This window comes from Acipenser ruthenus, chromosome 1 (genome assembly GCF_902713425.1).
Source record: "Acipenser ruthenus chromosome 1, fAciRut3.2 maternal haplotype, whole genome shotgun sequence".
In the NCBI taxonomy this organism is placed as follows: Eukaryota; Metazoa; Chordata; class Actinopteri; order Acipenseriformes; family Acipenseridae; genus Acipenser; species Acipenser ruthenus.
The window spans coordinates 91,827,772-91,847,238 of NC_081189.1; the positions used below are offsets into that span (position 1 = coordinate 91,827,772).

Genomic DNA, 19,467 nt, shown 5'->3' on the forward strand with positions numbered 1-19,467 from the left:
CACACACAAAAATCAGTGAAAAATAATACCATTTCTACTTTCCCCTTATTCTCTTTCTGTTTACTAGGAGTATTACACCTGCAGTCCAAGGCTTACATATATTTTCTGTGGTGATGTAATAGGTCATTTAACCTGTGTTATACATATCACTAAAGTGCATACTCTGAAAAGTCTTAGTTCATCTATAGCTATACACATTTTTTAAAAGCGCAAACTCCTAGTTGCACAGTGCTTTGAGACCGTATTTACTGATTTAAGGTTTTAGTTTTTTCTGCTTTCAAAAACAGTAGTAATAATTCAAAATTCATCTTTCATGCTGTCTGAAAACATAAACTATGAAGTGCATCTTTATGGGAGTTGTTTAATATTTTAAAGAGTTAATAATAAAAAAAGAATCCATAGAAATGTGTCGCCTCAATTTTCTTAGTGCCAGATCCATTAATGAAAAACCTTGGAAGACAAAACCCTTACTCTGCTATATTGGCCCCATGTTGCCTATGGACTAGATAATGGATCACATAAATCTTTAATGGAAAAATAAATCTGGCTGCAATTTCCTTCCTTAAAGGGCACATAAGGACCTTTTTATTTTATTGTGTTACATGTTCCCATGTGTTGCTACATCTGTTTACGTAAGGTGTGTGCATTTTTTTTTTTTTTACATTGTGACCACTTTTTTAAACTTTTAAATTGCATTCCCTGCCTCAAGATGGCTTCACATGTACCTGCATGGACCTCTCAGAACTACATTTCCCATCATCCTCCTGCTCACATATGTAACCGAGATGGATTAACCAGTGAGTGTAAAAAAATTGACGAAAAAAAAAAAATTAAAACAATACACACACCTTACATAAACAGTTGTAGCAACACATGGGAACGTGTAACAATAAAATAAAAAGGTCCTTATGTACCCTTTAAAGCTTTATTCCCTACAGAGATTTTTCAGAGAAATTTCACAGTAAGTACTACAACTTGCCTCAAGGAGGAGCTCTATAATTTAGCAATTGGGGAAACCGAAATAGAGTTCTTCCCGTTGTTTCTTTGTGGCATCTTGTTGGTTTGATTTCAGGAAGCGATTAAAGGAAGTATCTGTTTTTCGTGTTTATCTGTTTGTTAGCCTTGGAAATAGGGGAAAAGTAAGTAAATATAAATATAGATACCAAAATAAATAAATAATACAATATTGAATGTATTTACGACTATAATGTTTATTCTTCGTATTTAAAAAAATACACATATCTCAGTATAGTACTATTTGATGTGCATGCACTATTCACATCTGTGTGGGATACGTTTGAGTCTGATTTTACATGACTTAGTTGGAGAGGAAATGCATTTTTTGAAGAAGCAAGATGATTTACTATGTAATGTTGCGTGTAGAAATATTTAATTTGCTAAATGGAAAAGTAATCGCTTTGCTCTCACTATGTGCAAAGGAAAACAAAACCACAGCCAGTGTGTTTTAAGCAAAATCGACGTTCTGTATGGTGGTTAGGCAGGGGGTTTATCGTTGCTATATATTGTTCCTCCTGAAAACAAAAGCCAGAACAACTAAAATGATTACTTATGTATTAATTACGAGTGTTTGGCACGGGTTATCTATACAGAGAGTGAAAATTAACTTTAATTTGATATGGTCATCCTGGTCCTGAAACAAAAACCTTAATTCGTTGCAGTACCGTTTTCACTATATTCCTTGGTAAACACTGTAGTCGCACACCCCATTACGTTGATTTATAGAGCTACCTGCACGCGTCATAAGTAAACGTCACAACAAGTAGAGTTGTTTAACAGAAGAGCTCAAATACTAATATGGACCAACGTGGAGAAAAGGGCTGTTCTATTGTTGTATTTTGTCTCAGGAATGTGTTGTGTAAAGCAGCGAGTCAAGTTTACATTTTCTTATGTCTCCTAACAGAATTTTTTTCTCACTCATTCTAGTAGAGACAAATGTGTTGCCAGTGTCCCAACATTTGCTGTTGCTCGCTCGCCCTCAAACGATTGCTTGTCTGCCCATCTTTAGGAAATGTTGAATGCAATTATATTTTAAAACAAAAGGGACAACACATGAAATCACACTGCTGAATTGGGTATATTTCATGTGTTGCCCATTAACCTTACGAGACCACTTGTTTACTAAATATATTGGTATCCATAAACGTCCCTTCACCAAACACCAAAACTAGTAAATCTGTAACTTTGCAGGCATGTGTATGTATGTTTTCTCGAGGATGTATTGTGATTGATATAAAAACAATGATACCTTTTATTTCAACACTCCTTATGTCAAATGTCACAGTTTGAGGGTGTTGGGTTGTTTACATGATGCACTCTTACAGTGCTTAGTGCCTAATTGTTATTCTGTATCCAGTTTTTGCTGCAAGTAAAGTCTAAGTAATATTCACTGTTCCATTAGTGCAAGTACTTGAAAATGCCCACTTTTTTTATCTTCACGGATTGAGATTGTAAGAGTTAAAAAATTCTTGATGTGATCAATACCCTTATACTGCTCTGAGGGGTCCTTGTTACTTTAACAAATAAAACTTGACTTCGCTGTGCCTATGGTTTAAGCCACAAGCCTACCATTTTAAACACTTTGAACACTTTAGATGACACATATCTTGCACTGATATACTCATATAACAAAATGCTTTGATTTTAAAACTTTTTTCATTGGAATTCTAATGAAAAAATTGCAAATTATTTGAAAGTGCATTTAAAAGGATCTGTAAGATTTTTTTTTTTTTTCTTCAAATACTGAATCCCTATGGGAAATTCCACAATGCCTATAAGAAAAATAATTTTTTTCTTTGATCTAAGAAATGTAATTGAAATGTTAATTTGGTCATTTATTTCTGTTTTTTTTTGTTCCTTAGAGTCATTCTGTCTGAAGTATTCCGTTGTATGAATAGTCGTTAGACACTTGGAGGATACTGTAAACTGTGGAGATGTCTTCTGACTGTCCCCCACAATCTCCAGCAGTTGCAAAGACTGTGGTTGCCTTGGAAGGAGAGTCACCATTGTTAGCTGCCACCTTTGCCTACTGGGACAACATTCTTGGTCCAAGAGTCCGACACATTTGGGCTCCAAAGACTGAGCAGCTGCTTCTCAGTGATGGGGAAATCACATTTTTAGCTAATCACACTCTGAACGGAGAAATCCTGAGAAGTGCTGAGTGTGGAGCCGTTGATGTGAAGTTTTTTGTGCTGGCCGAGAAGGGTGTCATTATAGTGTCTTTAATCTTCGATGGGGACTGGAAAGGAGATAAAAACACATGCGCGCTCTCCATAATTCTGCCACAAACTGAGCTGAGCTTTTACTTGCCTTTGCACAGAGTCTGTGTTGACCGTCTGAAGCACATTATTAGAAAAGGAAGGATATGGATGCACAAGGTTAGTGTTGTTTGGAAGCAGGGAAGCACCTTGTTTTTTCATTTAGCACTACATGCTTTTTGTAGGCATTGTCCTATAAAGACATTTGCTCGTCCAGTGCCTATTTTGAATGGTTTCTACTCATGTCTGTGTTGCCTAAGCAATTATCGCCCATCAAAACTGCCCAAACTTTCAGATAAATTGCAGTTCAAATGTATTCCCTTTTTATCCATGTTGACTTGCATAGTTTTAAAACTATTGTGAAGCAAATTAAGAGTTACAAGCAAAAAGCAATGTGGTGGCTGACCTGCTGATGTTTACATGTCCACTGCTCTTGTGTAATTCCCTGATCTGCAAATATAGTTTGTTTGGTGGGGGAAATGTATCTGTTTTCACTTTTTTTCTGCATTATTGGGATCACCCAAAGAAACTATTTACAGTACGGGAATTACAAAAGAGCAGTGAAAGTGCACTATACTTTTTTTTAAATTCATATATTTTTTAAATGTTCTTTAAAATAAGTAATTTATAAGGTAGTTCCCCCCCCCCCACCGAACAATGAGTGGGCAGATAGAGAGGAATGAAATGGCAGTTTCTAGGGTTGTTGGACACCACCACCATGAACGTGGACTCCATTTTCCATTGAAATGCTTTTGTTTCCACAATTTTATTTTACATTTTTTCTAGAATCTTTTGATGATAAAAAAATAAAGTAACAGTATGATTTAATACAATTCGGGTAGTTGTAAAAGCCTTAAGGTATTTTGATGCTGGGGGGCAAGTGGGTCTCAGGAGAAGAAAGATAATGGTTTACTTACAGCATGAAAATTATCAAGACACTTGATCTTGAAAGGTTTCCTTAAGAAGTACATTTTGGTTGGTTCTGGAGATAGTGCCTCAGTTTATTTTATATTGTTTTACAAGGGTTTTAAATCATGTTTTGGAGCCAAATGCTCCATGCTTGTTTAATGTACGTGTGAGCCGGCATGTTTACTGTAAGAGTCAATGGCTCATGAGTTTGGATCCCGGCATTGACAGATCTGTGTGGATTTGAAATCCACACCTTACTGTGGTGCATGTTTCTTGGCACTGGTGTTCAAACTAATATTAGCACTTGCTATTCCGTTTCTAAATCCAAAGGTCTTTCTAGTCTTTAAGAGTTCTCTATTTGCACAGACAATCTAGATAAAGGAATATGATGAGTGTGACTGCCTTGAATTGCTAAAAAAAAAAAAAAAAAAAACAGGCTTCCCTCAGGGCACTCTGCACTGTGATAGATTCATGATCTGTTACGATGCGCTAGCCTTTGCTTTGCCCAGGGAAATAAGTTTGAATCTAGCCGTGGTAAAGCCAAATAAAATCCAACTGATTTAGACACCAATTACTAGGGGGTCTCACATTGATTTCCTGTGTGGTGAAAGCTGAGAGTTCCCAGATGAGAATTGGGGTGAGTTTTTTTTTTTTTTTTTTGGGGGGGGGGGGGGGGGGTAGTTGGGCTGCAGTCCAAGACAGCTCTCCCACGAATAAACTTCCCTGGGGAACTGTGGAATACTTCATTTTCCTGCTATACAAGTACCTGACCTTTTACAAGCACTGCATTCACCAGCAAGCATAATAATAATAAAAAAAGATGTACAATTGTCTTATGGGTTGAGCTTACATTTATATGATCAATTCGCAGAGGGATGGAATACAAATCAAGAGCTATGATATTGTTGTAAAATGAATTAGACCTATTCTGCTGTGTATAACACTGGTAATTGTATCACAGGAATAATACACTGTTTATAGATTTATATAGGATACTGCGTATAGGGCAGTTTGCTAACCAAGCAACCAGAATCTTAAATCTTAAATGTCCGGTACACTTTTAGGCTATTGCTACATGACTTATAAAGCATGTTACCTTGTCATCCTATTTTGAAAATATCACATCTGCATAATGTTACCAAGTACAAGTAAGGCTGGTGTGCCCGCAGCTGAAACCAATTACATTTAGAGAATGGAAACAAACTGGAAAGGTTTCTGATGAAGTACACTGTGCCAGAACCATCACCAGTTAATCCTATTCGAGTGTGATTGTGGGACACTTCAACTTCATGTTGTAAGATTAGGTTAAATAAGGTTAAGGCTTTATCAAACAGTACAGTAAAAGAATCACTAAGGACAGACATTCAAATTGTATGGGGTAAGTTAATACGTTTTTGAGAAATGGCAGCCTTTAAAATGTATTTTGAGGACTCCTTATTACGCAGTTGTGAATTGCAGAATTGCTGGTTTATCCTGCATGTTGACCTTATACAGCTATTTTGCTTTTTTCCAGGGACACAGCATTATATCTGTGCTTACAACTGAAATCATTCCAATAATGGATCTGCTGTCTTCCATGAAGTCGCACAGCGTCCCAGAGGAAATAGATGTAAGGTTAATTTAATTTCAGTAACCATTGTAACATGACAGCAATACTGCGCTTTACTGAATTATATATATATATATATATATATATATATATATATATATATATATATATATATATTCAAAAAGTAAAACTTTTAATGTTTGGTCAGTGGGGGAATGTTGAAAGGCACCTTCGCTGGAATGCAAAGATGAATCTTCAGTTTGATCGGAGGTTCTCATTAAAATTCAGGAACCCTGTCTGTTTTTAAAATGAAACATTACAAATATGTTAAACAGCATGTTACTTGTTTATCTTGTACCATTAGCATGGGAAATAATGTAAATCTGAGCTAATTATGTTTGAATATGCTTGTTCTGATTTAAATATAGATATGCATTTTTCTGATAATTACTCATTGGCTGTGTATAATAGTCAAATGTGGTTGTACTGATCATGTACCCTCAAAAGGTGTTTATATAAACTATATAAAATGATTTAATGTGAGAGAAATGCAAGGGCTGGGCAAACAAAAACCTGCCATAACACTGTCAATATGGTGTAGGGCCAGCATGAGTATCAAGGAGGTTCTAATATCAAAATGTTGCTTACTCTGAAGATTTGTCAACATGAACATCCCTCAACTAATACAACTTGCAATATATATATATATATATATATATATATATATATATATATATATATATATATATATATATATATAAACTGTCTCTCGTGAAAGACTAATTTGTGCAGTTAAGGAATCACTGTACATCTACTTTTAAAATTTTACCAGATTTGTGACTTCAACAACTTACAGTATTTAGGAAAAAACCTTTCAACAGAGTCTACAGGTCTAGGAAAGTCAATTCTACTCAAAACAAACTGCACTAGTAGTAAAGGAAAGATACAGCAGAGTGGTAGACTACTTTATGTATATCTGTGTCTTGAAACGACACTACAGCTATTTACTTGGTAATCTTTGTGTATCCTAGATCAAGGACACAGTGTTAAATGATGATGACATTGGAGATAGCTGCCATGAAGATTTTCTACATAAGTAAGTATTTGCTGTAGGGGATCAAATATTTGAAATTGGTGCCTGTTGATATTCACATGGATGCTCATAGATCCTTAAATCACTATGTGAAATGTTTTCTCACTGCACATTATTGCTGTTTTTGTTATCTGTGATTTAAGCTGACCATGCTTGCCATTATGGACAGATCCAAGTTTTTACAAATTATCCTGACTTGCTACAGCTCAGAATAGATCAGCTAGCCTTCAGCAAAGTGCCTTAGGGCTGAATCTGAACATAAGGTTCATTTTAAATTGAGCCTGTCCTGTTGTCATCAGTTGTTTTGTATGAGGCTTCTGCATCCATACCTAGCTGTCTGGTCATACTGTAGTAAATTTAATAAATCAGAAAAGAGTGAGTTCATTGTAATATTGTATTGATGTGAATAGAATTGAAGAGCATTGTTGATAGAAGTTAAAAAAAGCCTCTTTTAGTAGGCACTTGCCAAAAACCTGACTCTACTACTGGGGATTTTGTGATGGTAGAAAATCTCTATGTCGCTAATCTCTTCTTGGAGGCAATTTCTGCTGCGGAAGGATGACTCATGGGATAGAGTGGGGCTGGATCAGCTCCAGGCTTCCGTCTAAGTGGTTTAGCATAGCAGGGACTTGCTGCAGTGGTCTTGCAGTTTTAGATTTGAACTTCCAATCCCATAAGCAATACTGAGCCTGTCGAGCCTGCTGTTTGTGTGATAAACTTATTCTCTGACTCATTTAAAAGAAAGTCAATATGATTAACGTTGACCTTTTAAAAGTAAAGAAGTTGAGATGTAATCAAAACAGAGCCACAGCATTTTATCACCTGGCCAAAGTATGTACATTAGTTTATTCAATGTATAACCCTAAATAAAACATGTGTAATGAACCACAAACTAAATTTAAGACAAAAGATGCTACCATGCTTACTGCAGTTAGTAAATAATGTAATATATTCAGTTAGTCATAAATTTCATATATATATATATATATATATATATATATATATATATATATATATATATATATATATATATATATACAGTACTGTGCAAAAGTTTTAGGCAGGTGTGAAAAAATGCTGTAAAGTAAGAATGCTTTCAAAAATAGACATGTTAATAGTTTATATTTATCAATTAACAAAATGCAAAGTGAGTGAACAGAAGAAAAATCTACGTCAAATCAATATTTGGTGTGACCACCCTTTGCCTTCAAAACAGAATCAATTCTTCTAGGTACACTTGCACACAGTTTTTGAAGGAACTCAGCAGGTAGGTTGGCCCAAACATCTTGGAGAACTAACCACAGTTCTTCTGTGGATTTAGGCAGCCTCAGTTGCTTCTCTCTCTTCATGTAATCCCAGACAGACTCGATGATGTTGAGATCAGGGCTCTGTGGGGGCCATACCATCACTTCCAGGACTCCTTGTTCTTCTTTACGCTGAAGATAGTTCTTAATGACTTTCGCTGTATGTTTGGGGTCATTGTCATGCTGCAGAATAAATTTGGGGCCAATCAGATGCCTCCCTGATGGTATTGCATGATGGATAAGTATCTGCCTGTACTTCTCAGCATTGAGGAGACCATTAATTCTGACCAAATCCCCAACTCCATTTGCAGAAATGTAGCCCCAAACTTGCAAGGAACCTCCACCATGCTTCACTGTTGCCTGCAGACACTCATTTGTGTACCGCTCTCCAGCCCTTCGGCGAACAAACTGCCTTCTGCTACAGCCAAATATTTCAGATTTTGACTCATCAGTCCAGAGCACCTGCTGCCATTTTTCTGCACCCCAGTTCCTGTGTTTTCTTGCATAGTTGAGTCGCTTGGCCTTGTTTCCACGTCGGAGGTATGGCTTTTTGGCCATGAAGGCCACTTCTGACCAGACTTCTCCGGACAGTAGATGGGTGTACCAGGGTCCCACTGTTTTCTGCCAATTCTGAGCTGATGGCACTGCTGGACATCTTCCGATTGCGAAGGGAAGTAAGCATGATGTGTCTTTCATCTGCTGCAGTAAGTTTCCTTGGCCGACCACTACGTCTACGGTCACTCAACGTTGCCCGTTTCTTTGTGCTTCTTCAAACGAGCTTGGACAGTACATCTGGAAACCCCTGTCTGCCTTGAAATTTCTGCCTGGGAGAGACCTTGCTGATGCAGTATAACTACCTTGTGTCTTGTTGCTGTGCTCAGTCTTGCCATGGTGTATGACTTTTGACAGTAAACTGTCTTCAGCAACCTCACCTTGTTAGCTGAGTTTGGCTGTTCCTCACCCAGTTTTATTCCTCCTACACAGCTGTTTCTGTTTCAGTTAATGATTGTGTTTCAACATACATATTGAATTGATGATCATTAGCACCTGTTTGGTATAATTGTTTAATCATACACCTGACTATATGCCTACAAAATCCCTGACTTTGTGCAAGTGTACCTAGAAGAATTGATGCTGTTTTGAAGGCAAAGGGTGGTCACACCAAATATGGATTTGATTTAGATTTTTCTTCTGTTCACTCACTTTGCATTTAGTTAATTGATAAATATAATCTATTAACATGTCTATTTTTGAAAGCATTCTTACTTTACAGCATTTTTTCACACCAGCCTAAAACTTTTGCACAGTACTGTGTGTATATATATATATATATATATATATATATATATATATATATATAATGTATTTTTATTTTCTAGGGCTATTAGCTCACATTTGCAAACATGTGGCTGCTCTATGGTGGTGGGGAGCAATCCAGAGAAAGTTAACAAGGTAACAGTGAAGTGTTTTTTTTTTGTTTGTTTTTGATGTTTTTTATTTTTATTTTTTTTTACCTTAAAAGGATGCGTGCTAGGGCTGAATATAACTAGGTACAGTAAGCCTAAACTTTGCCATTATATGAGGATAATGCACAACATTTTATTGTACAAAAAAAGGAAAACTGTAGATTTGTAGTTATGGTTTAAAAAGTTTTGCTTATTAGAAAAGTGTTGTGTGTTGGTGCATAAGGGCTTATTTGGCATATGTTTCTGTTTTCAACACTACACAAATTACAAATGTTTCACAATGAAGTCTCAGGAGTGATGCCTCTAAAGGGACATTCTGAAGAACAGTGCTGCAGACTTCCATTCATAATGTCTTTAATTTAATTTAATTCTAGTTGTTTAAGATTCAGGCTGTCTGTATATTCTGATGTACAGATCACAGCTTCAGCTCAGTCACTTATTTTACCCCACATGGGAAATCTCCCTGGCATGGGCACATAGTGGAAGCAGCTGTACGTATGTACATTAGGGATGCAGTGGTTATGATTTTCCCAAACAGAAGCTTATTTGTTTATTTGCTGTTTTGTTGTATTATTATAATTTAAATATATTGTTTAGTCATTAAAAACACAATGTTTTTATTGTTTTACAGCATGGATGGAGTTAAAATCCCCCATCCAACTAAAACTTGTGTTTAACATGACCATCTCCCAAATTAATTAAGTAATTACCAATTGGGAGATGGCCACGAATATGAAAGCAAAGCAGCCTCTCATAGATGGTTGATGAGTGCAGAGTAGGGATGAGAGAGCGGAGAGAAAGTGACAGTAAGATAAAACTTTAAAAACAATTGCTAAGTGCTGTGTCAAAACCAGCATGATACTTGTTTGTTTGTCTCTGTTTATTATTTGTTTTGGCCTTTTGGTTTGTTTGGTGTTTGTTTTGTTTAAACGGTTTGTTTGGCCATCAAGCCCTTTTTTATTTATTATTTTAAATTTATTTTCATTTCATAAATACAAGCGCAGTTGACGCACCCCCGCAGTACTTGTACCTGCTTCTTCCTTGTCTGACTTTGCCACCAAGCCATCTTGACCACAGACACTGTAACAGCTTTTTTTTGTACAATTAAAAAGCATCAGCAGTCTCAGCACTAAACCGGTGCCATTTTCAAGAGTTCATTGCACACTTTTCTGCATGTAAACAGTTCATATTAACATCCCTTAATAATTGTAATATGGTACTGTAACATAAATCAAAAGTTATGACAAGACTTACCTGATTGATTCTGACTGCCCTCAGTAGGGATAACCGCAGTTTCATACTTAGTCTTGGTGTTCAGGTTTGTTGATAAAAGGTGCTGGTGCTAGTGCTAGTAGTCATATGCAAATACATGGCCTGCGTAGCTTAACCAAACCTGCGTAGCCTAACCAAAGCTGGAGGTCCTTGAGTATATATATAAAAAAAAAAAGTTGTGGAGTCTGTTAAATTATTCTGTGTAGACCTAATTAAACATTTAATAATGATGCTAAATTGACTGAAAAAGCCAAATACTAAATAAAATAGAATAAAATGTTAGTCTCGAACCATTATGAATCTGGAAAAGTAGTAAACTGGGCAAAGCTGCAAAGCAAGTCAAAGGGATACTGCGGAGAAATAGCTAGAGAAATATCTAAATAAAGTGAGCTGATCTCTTTATTTTTTATTTAGGTAGCTTTGTTTACAGTGCATGTAGTGAAATTAGTTTATTTAACCAGGAAATTTCTTCATTGAGCCCAAGGCCTTGTTTACAAAGGGGTCCTGATTGCATTCAAGTGTTGGCCAAAGCCATTTGCAGTATAGTAACGGGCTGTAATAAACCAGCATACTAAACGAGAACCTTTTGTAGTGTTTTTTGGGGGGCTAGCGATGGGCCTGAGTTCTAGCTTTACTTTATTCTGACATAAATGAAGGTGGCATTTTAAATTATAAGTATTCCTCATCAGAAACAATTTTAAAATGCTGCCAAATATTCAGTCACTTTGAAGCCAACATGTTGATTTAAATAATTGCAATTTCAGAAACCATGAGCTGCAGTTATAAGAACAGAAGAACATAAGAAAGTTTACAAATGAGAGGAGGCCATTCGGCCCATCTTGCTCATTTGGTTGTTAGTAGCTTATTGATCCCAGAATCTCATCAAGCAGCTTCTTGAAGGATCCCAGGGTATCACTTAGAACTGACTGCGGTGACAATGGGGGTACCAGGAAAATAATACATAAAAAAGCTGAATGTCTCTTAATACCTTATTGTATTATTTCTGCATTGTGTCTAATTGTATAACACAGTGGTATTAGTAATGCAATAACACTGTATTAAACTTGTTTATCACAGTTTAAAAAAACAAAAGAATGTGTGTAATAATGGTATGTCTTGGCTGCACAAATGCAGTTTACTTTTTCGGTTTTGAACTTTCATTTTGGTTTTACCAGAAACCGTCTGGATGTCAAAAACAACTGAGCGTGATTAAAAAATAAATAAATAAATAAAAAAAAACGGTCATAACCAACTTGCATCCCTAATGTACATCCATCTGTTCATGCAATGTCACACTTGCATTTTTACAGATATCAAGGGAAACACTTATTCTTTAGCACAAGCTATTGAAAGTATCAGAAACTGGTCTGTCCTGCATGTATGTACTAAGTCAGATGCTTTTAGTCAGAATCTGGGGAAATAATAAGGCATCTGTCATCTTTGTTCATCCGATTTACATTTTTACAAGTCCTAGTAATCTGCTTTTTCATTTTACTTTATTCTAATTTAGCTTTTATAGCCATGGCAGGGGTTATTAACCAAAGGCTCTAATGGTGATATTTTAGTTTTGTTTTCCCTTAACAGATGGTCAGAACTCTTTGTCTTTTCTTGACTCCTACTGAACGTAAATGCTCACGGCTTTGCAGAGCAGAATCATCCTTCAGATATGATTCCGGCCTCTATGTGCAGGGCTTACTAAAGGTAGGATTTTTGTTACGTTTGAAGTGACAAATAACTCAAGATTGTATTTCATAATACAAGTAGACTTTGAAAACTCAATTTACCAAAAAGCTTAGAAGTTTTCGATTTGTCTGCTTTCCCCGCAACTTCTCTCACCATTACATGAATAAATATACTCTAAAATCACTTTCCTAACTTTAAACACAGCAGGACTAATTAACAGGAGATGGATGGACAGCTGCACATCGATCAGAATGGATTAGGAAGAACAACACTAGATTACAGGGATGATAAATGTGGAGTGGTCTGTGTGCTCAGATCTCTGTTCCAACTGCAAATCTGAAAATGTGGACAACAAGTCAATATAACAAACCTATCTGTTTAGCAAAGTGCTGCAGCAACAATATTTGAAAAGAAATACTGGCTACTTTACACTAACTGCAAAGAACGTCTTTGTATCTATATAAAGACCTGAGCAGATTTTTTCTGTGTGTTGCTAAGAAGTAAATTAAAGAGATAGTGGGATAAAGGGTTTTGTCAGCATGTGTTGCACATACAGATTGATATTTTACTTTGTTTAAAAATCACATATGCACAACATGGGGAATTAATTAGGTTTGGTTTTATTGCTGTTTATTTAGATATCCCAATCCGTCTAAATAAGCAAGTATGTATATCTGAGCAAGGATAGGCCATCATGTCTTCAGATATATACAAAAGAGTGCCGCGATACCCCAAAGTGTTACTTATTTTCAAAGAATGCAGAAAGTCTAGAGAGGGGCATTTATTGACTATTTAAATCCATCCCACATGTCTAGCGGTACTCCAAATATTATTGATTTACTAGCAGTGCAGAACAACTCTCTGGGGACATTTTGTTTTTGTTTGACCCCAATAAATGGGTTTCTGGTGGAAAACCCATTATTTCTTCCTTTTTAAACTCCCCAATTGCTGCTGTCGTGTATGTGTGCATGTTCATTAAAAATCCAAGGGTACCACAACTATTTTAACCCTCAATTATTGTAAGTCGCCCTGGATAAGGGCGTCTGCTAAGAAATAAATAATAATAATAATAATAATAATTATATTTATGCAAATACAGTGCTCCTCCTTTATAATCATGTGGTTAAGAGACACCTATTTGTGTTTCATGTTATAATGAAACTGCTAGTGCCAATAAAAACAACTTCTGCACCTTATAACGAGAGCTTCGTCATTTATTTTGTGTGTTATACACAGTCTAAAGCTATGACCAAAGGTTTTGAATCCCCCTAAAGAATTAACAAATTTTGCTTCATAAAGGTGAATGAAACCTGCTGAGTAATGTTACGTTAACATACTAAATTACATACCGCTTTGTAGTTTTCCATATACTTAAAGAAAAACTGACAAATTGAAAAATGTGACATGAAATACTGTAATATTATGGCTTCTGCTAGACTTTTGCGACATCACTTTGTAGTTTCTTTGATTGCATGATGTTAAATAAAATATCTAAATTATGTTAATGTAGTTTTTTTTTTTTTTTTTTTTTTTTAATTGTCTCAACCCCAAAAGTGTAGGTGGTGCAAAGCTTTTGGCCATGGCTGTATACTGCACTGTAGAGTAATCTGAACGGCTTTCTTACTTTTTAGGATTCCACTGGCAGTTTTGTTTTGCCCTTTCGCCAAGTGCTGTACTCCCCTTATCCAACCACGCATATTGATGTAGACGTCAATACCGTAAAACAGATGGCGCCTTGTCATGAGCATATTTTTAACCAACGGCGCTACATGGGATCCGAGCTTACAGCACTTTGGAAGGCTACGTCTGATGAAGAGATGGCTCCTGATACAATTATACATGCAAATGAAACTTTCACTCCAGATTTGTAAGTAGTCTAGCATTTTTGTTATAATTTACATTGTAATAGACTTAAAAGAGGACTTCATTGTTAGTTACAAAGATTTGAAATCCTGAACAAGCTAGTAAATATTTTGCACTGTTTTTACAAACGATGGTCAGCATTTTGTTTTAATGCACAACTGTGCCTTCAACAACTGCATGCACTTATTTTATTACTTATTTATTAAGCCATAAATTACCAATATTTTTTTTCTCTAGATATTCTTGTACTGAGTTGCTTGCGAAGTGTTCATTCAGTCAGTGAAACAGATAAAGAAACACATTTTGCTGGATTTCTCTAACTTGCACTGCTTAAGAAACCACACTACTGCTGACGTACTGTATCAAGGGACTGAGTTCCTTTATTACAGGACATCCACAAATGGAGTTGAAAAACAGTGCTCTTAAATGAGACAGTTCTTCACATGAAGGGAAGGGAAAATGTTGTCTTGCATACTTGCTGCAACATTTCACACAATGAAATAATTAATCATGGATGACTATACAATCTATGAATATATACAGGCTTATTGTTTAACCCTCTTCTATCAGCAGTGGGGTTGTCAGCTTGTGGGTTGTGTGTCTCATGTTTATTTAGCTTTAAATGACATTTTAAGGTTTCAAGATCTTTTTTTTTTTTTTTAATGTACAGGAATGTGTTTCAGGATGTAATGCATACAGACACACTGGTGAAATCTTTCTTGGATCAGGTGAGCTCATTTTCAAATGTAGAAATACAATCAATTTCTTTAAGTAGCTTTAAACCTCTTAGCGGCCTGGTTGAAGTAGTTTTTCACGTTTTAAGGAAATGCACAAATGTAATGTGTCAAATAAGTATACAGTTCATTGAGTATCATAGTTTTTTGTTGTATGCTATTTTTTTTTTTAAGTTTCTATAAGGATAGTAGTGTAATCATTCAAATAAAATCTAAGCGTATTACAACACAATGATTTGCTGTCATTGCCCTCCAGTGGTTTCTATTGGGATTGACTCCATAGATGTAAAGTTTTGTGACACACTGTATACCCCCTGCTATATGTAGATGTTACAATGCAAGTGTGACATGCATAAGGATGACCAGGTTCCTCCATATACTCAGAGATTCTGAAAGCAGTGTTTGAGGTCATTTGCTAAACCTTGTCAGATCAAATAATGTAAATGTTTCAGCTGTAAAAAGGTCTGAAAATCCAGTCATTCATGGTTGTTTTTTTGGGGAAAATGCTTCTTGCTAAATTGGCTTCAAGCTGCCCTAGATTATCATGCCCCTGCACAGACTAATTATGCTGTAGATATTTGTTGATTTTAAGTATGCAAGTGAAACCTAAATCTATAGTTGTCCTTCAGTTTCTGGAAGGGTTTGAGCGCTATAAAAATGTTGTTCTGACAACCTATGATGATGTAAATGTACTGTTCATAATGTATTTGAAAAAATATAGAACATCAAAATACATGTGCCAAAAAATCTGTCGCACTCAGGCTCCCCCTCTGAACTTTGTGAGTCTGTCAGCCAGTTTTGAAACAACTGGGTTTAATACACAACCAGTTTTATTAAACTGAAGCAATAAATGTTTTCTTTTTTTCAGGTCTTTCAGCTAAAGCCTGGATTGTCCCTCAGAAGCATGTTCCTTGCTCAATTTCTGCTTGTCCTTCATAGAAAAGCACTAACATTGATAAAGTACATAGAGGATGAAACGTAAGTTGCAAGATAAACATAACTCATTCTTTAAAACATTATTACTACACACAGTTTAAGGGGTAAATCTTTTCTTTTTTTTTAATGTTTAGACAAAAAGGAAAGAAGCCTTTCCGGTCCCTCCGCAACCTGAAGGGAGATCTGGATCTGACAGTGGAAGGAGATCTCAATATTGTGATGGCATTGGCTGAAAAGCTGAAAGCTGGCCTACACTCATTTGTGTTTGGAAAGTCATTTTTTACTAGCGTGCAGGAACGAGATGTCTTAATGAGTTTTTAATATTCCACTTTAGTGTTTACATAAAAAATAAAAAAATAAATCAATAAAGGAATAGTTTAAGTATGATAAGTATTGCTCTCCTGGGTAGAACTAGTCGACAGCATACAACATTTTTTAATTATTATTATTGCTTTTTTCAGCCATGACTTAAAAATGCTCTTGGATAATGTTTAGACTTCCGACTACTATTACCCTTTGCAGTTCAAATGTTGCATATTTACTTTGCATCATATTAACAATGCCTTTCTGTTATATCACATGTCCTGGCAGAGACATTTTTCTGACTTTTCTTAGATTTGTACACTGCACAAGTAGTGATTGCACTGTAAAAAAAAATTAAGTTATAATGATTAAGCAGCGTTCCAATTACCAGTCTTGTAAAGTACAGGATATACTGTAAAATGAAGTGCACTTTTAGATATATGTATCAGTTTGAGTTTTAGGATACTATGCATGGCATTTACTTAAATGGGTGAGCTGTATTGTGTTAAGTGTTCAGTAAGTGGAATTGTTCAGTGTTGTTCTCTATTTAGGTGGGGTATTTTGTAGTATTCCTACCTCTCTTCTGGGGGTTCCATCACAGTTCCAGTACAATGTTGTACAAACACTAGCACATGTTTAAAAAAGGTTTATTGATGCAGAACTGTTACATATTAAACCAATTAAACTGCACATGTATAAAATCAAGCTACCGTTACTGTATGTATGCAAATACTCCCAAAGAAAATGGATATCCCAAACTGGCTGTTCAGGATAATTAGCTATAGAATTCTGACTCACTTGAAGTGTGTACATCTGAGAACGTAATGTGGGAAAACTATAGTTTATTGGATAGTTCTCAGATGGCCAATACCACGATCTATGCATTATTCAAACATACTAAGCTGTAACACTAAAATTGTTGTACCTGTCATACTCGGTGCCACCTCATTGCAGTTACATACACAGTTGTGCTGGTCATGCTGCAGGATCCCTTGCTTTGGCAGATTTGTGATGCAGGCAGTAATTCCCTGGACTATTTGTCGAGCTACCAGATGGAAGTCATATCTAAAACACTATCGGTCAAAGCAGTAAATCATCCTCCTACATGTTGCTAAATTCAGTATGTAACATGAGCAGCCATTTGTAGGGTCCTGCTAGCAAAGGTCAGGTTTAAACTGGTATTTAATACATGCTTTCTGCACTTTCAGAAGAGTACTGCTGAAAAGTACCGTACAATTTTGTTGAATGTTCAGAAATGGAAACATACTACCACATGTACCTCAAGTGGGATTCGATGCATGCATATTAAATGTGCTACAAATGTTTGCTGTTATTTTAAAACCTGTGAAGTGCCATACTTGGCGCATTGAATAATGAAAATTAAAATGTGATTACGTATTTCCTTGTCTCTAAACCCTATCTTTTTTTTTTTTTTGTTCAATCAACTAGGCTTTTATTGTTACTGTATATATGTTTTGTGTTACTATGTTCTATATTTTTAATCTATATGCTCCTTTATTCAGAACAAAAAGGCAAACAATAAAATAATGTGAAAAATAAATAATCCAGTGCCCTGCACTGCATAAATAAGAAAAGCTACAAAATAAGCCCATCAGTCTAGAAGGGAAATGGTGGCAACAAACACAAATATAGATAGACTGATTGTATTTCTGTTTGTATTTGATTGTACAATGCATATGAAAATAAATACATAAATAACTCAATTACTGTCCTTTCATTGGAATAATGTATTTCGATAGCTATAACCAGGAAACCAATGGAAAAAAAAAAATGTTTAAAAAGCCCTAAATTCAAATTGGCACCCTTTTATCAACAAGTTTAGTCTAAATGAACTATTTTTAAAGGAGAATCATCCATTATATTATTTAGTAGTTTGGTTCTATTTTTTTTTTTTTTTTGTACGATGTGTTTTTCCTTTCAAAAAGTAGGAGTTAATTAAATACTGGAGTAATCACTTTGAAAATATATCCCATTTTGTTATTAGCACATTTTCTCTCTAAAAATATCATTTACAGACACTACACTTTCAATTTGCCCTTAACATTTTCGCTTGGTTTCTCATTTCTGACATTCTGTTACAGAATCATTACAAAATACATTACAAAATCCAAACTAATTGTAACCAGGTGGTGTTTGCAATATCTATTTGACCAAATTATAAAATTGAAATATGATCTTCCAATCAAGAAACAACTAAACAGTACAACATTATATATATATATATATATATATATATATATATATATATATATATATATATATATATATATATATATATATATATGGTTTGTATGTTTACTAAGGAGAACATTGCATTAAACACAACATGATTAATTACCAGAGTGCTGTTTGGATAAATAAGGTGATTGTAAAACTGCAGTCTGGACAATCAAGATTTTACAGTACAATACAAACCACACTTTTTTCATGGTTCAAGTTGTGTTCTTTTCCTTTTTCTTGACTGAGACAACATGGATCTGAAATCTTTTACTGGCTGTTAGAAATTGTTACATCTGCTTGTTAGTGTCTTTGTCATTTTATCATTCTTGGAGCACATGTTAAGATAGGGCAGGTAAGAATGTCTTTGCCCCTAGAAAAATGTTATCTAAACTATTACAGAAATGATGAAGTGCCTGCTTATTCAAGAGGCTTCATATACTGCACTTGCATTGAGAAACACAAATTGCTTAATTGAGGTAAAGACATTAATAAAGTCTTAACTGTTTAATATTTTACTTGAGTACTTGTAGTCAGATAACACATTTGAAATAAAAACTATATGGTTAAATTAAAATACAACTTTTGTGGCTACAACATGTTTCAAATAAGGATGCTACTTGAATATGAGAAATTGAGTGTTTCAATATCAGGTCTTTATCAAGCAGCTTTTCTTTGTAGGTCATTCGATTTGAAAATAAATATACAATAATAATACAAAACGGAAGGATGTTTTCAGTTTGATTTCTAGTGAAAAAAAATATATTCAGCTGTAAAATACAGTGCCCAACATACATCAATCAAATTATTTCAAGTTAAAAGATTTTTAAAGTAAAGTATAG

At 35.2% G+C, this 19,467-nt stretch overlaps 1 protein-coding gene across 1 annotated transcript; it reads left to right on the top strand.

Moving 5' to 3' along the window:
- The first annotated feature begins 998 nt into the window (after window positions 1–998).
- c9orf72 (C9orf72-SMCR8 complex subunit) lies at window positions 999–18,111 on the top strand. The gene is made up of 10 exons (XM_034035960.3): window positions 999–1,139; window positions 2,880–3,395; window positions 5,698–5,793; window positions 6,765–6,829; window positions 9,510–9,582; window positions 12,453–12,569; window positions 14,183–14,418; window positions 15,085–15,142; window positions 16,017–16,126; window positions 16,219–18,111. The coding sequence occupies exons 2-10, from the start codon at window positions 2,952–2,954 to the stop codon at window positions 16,403–16,405; spliced, it is 1,386 nt and encodes a 461-aa protein (XP_033891851.3). The 5' UTR covers window positions 999–1,139; window positions 2,880–2,951; the 3' UTR covers window positions 16,406–18,111.
- The last annotated feature ends 1,356 nt before the right edge of the window (window positions 18,112–19,467 follow it).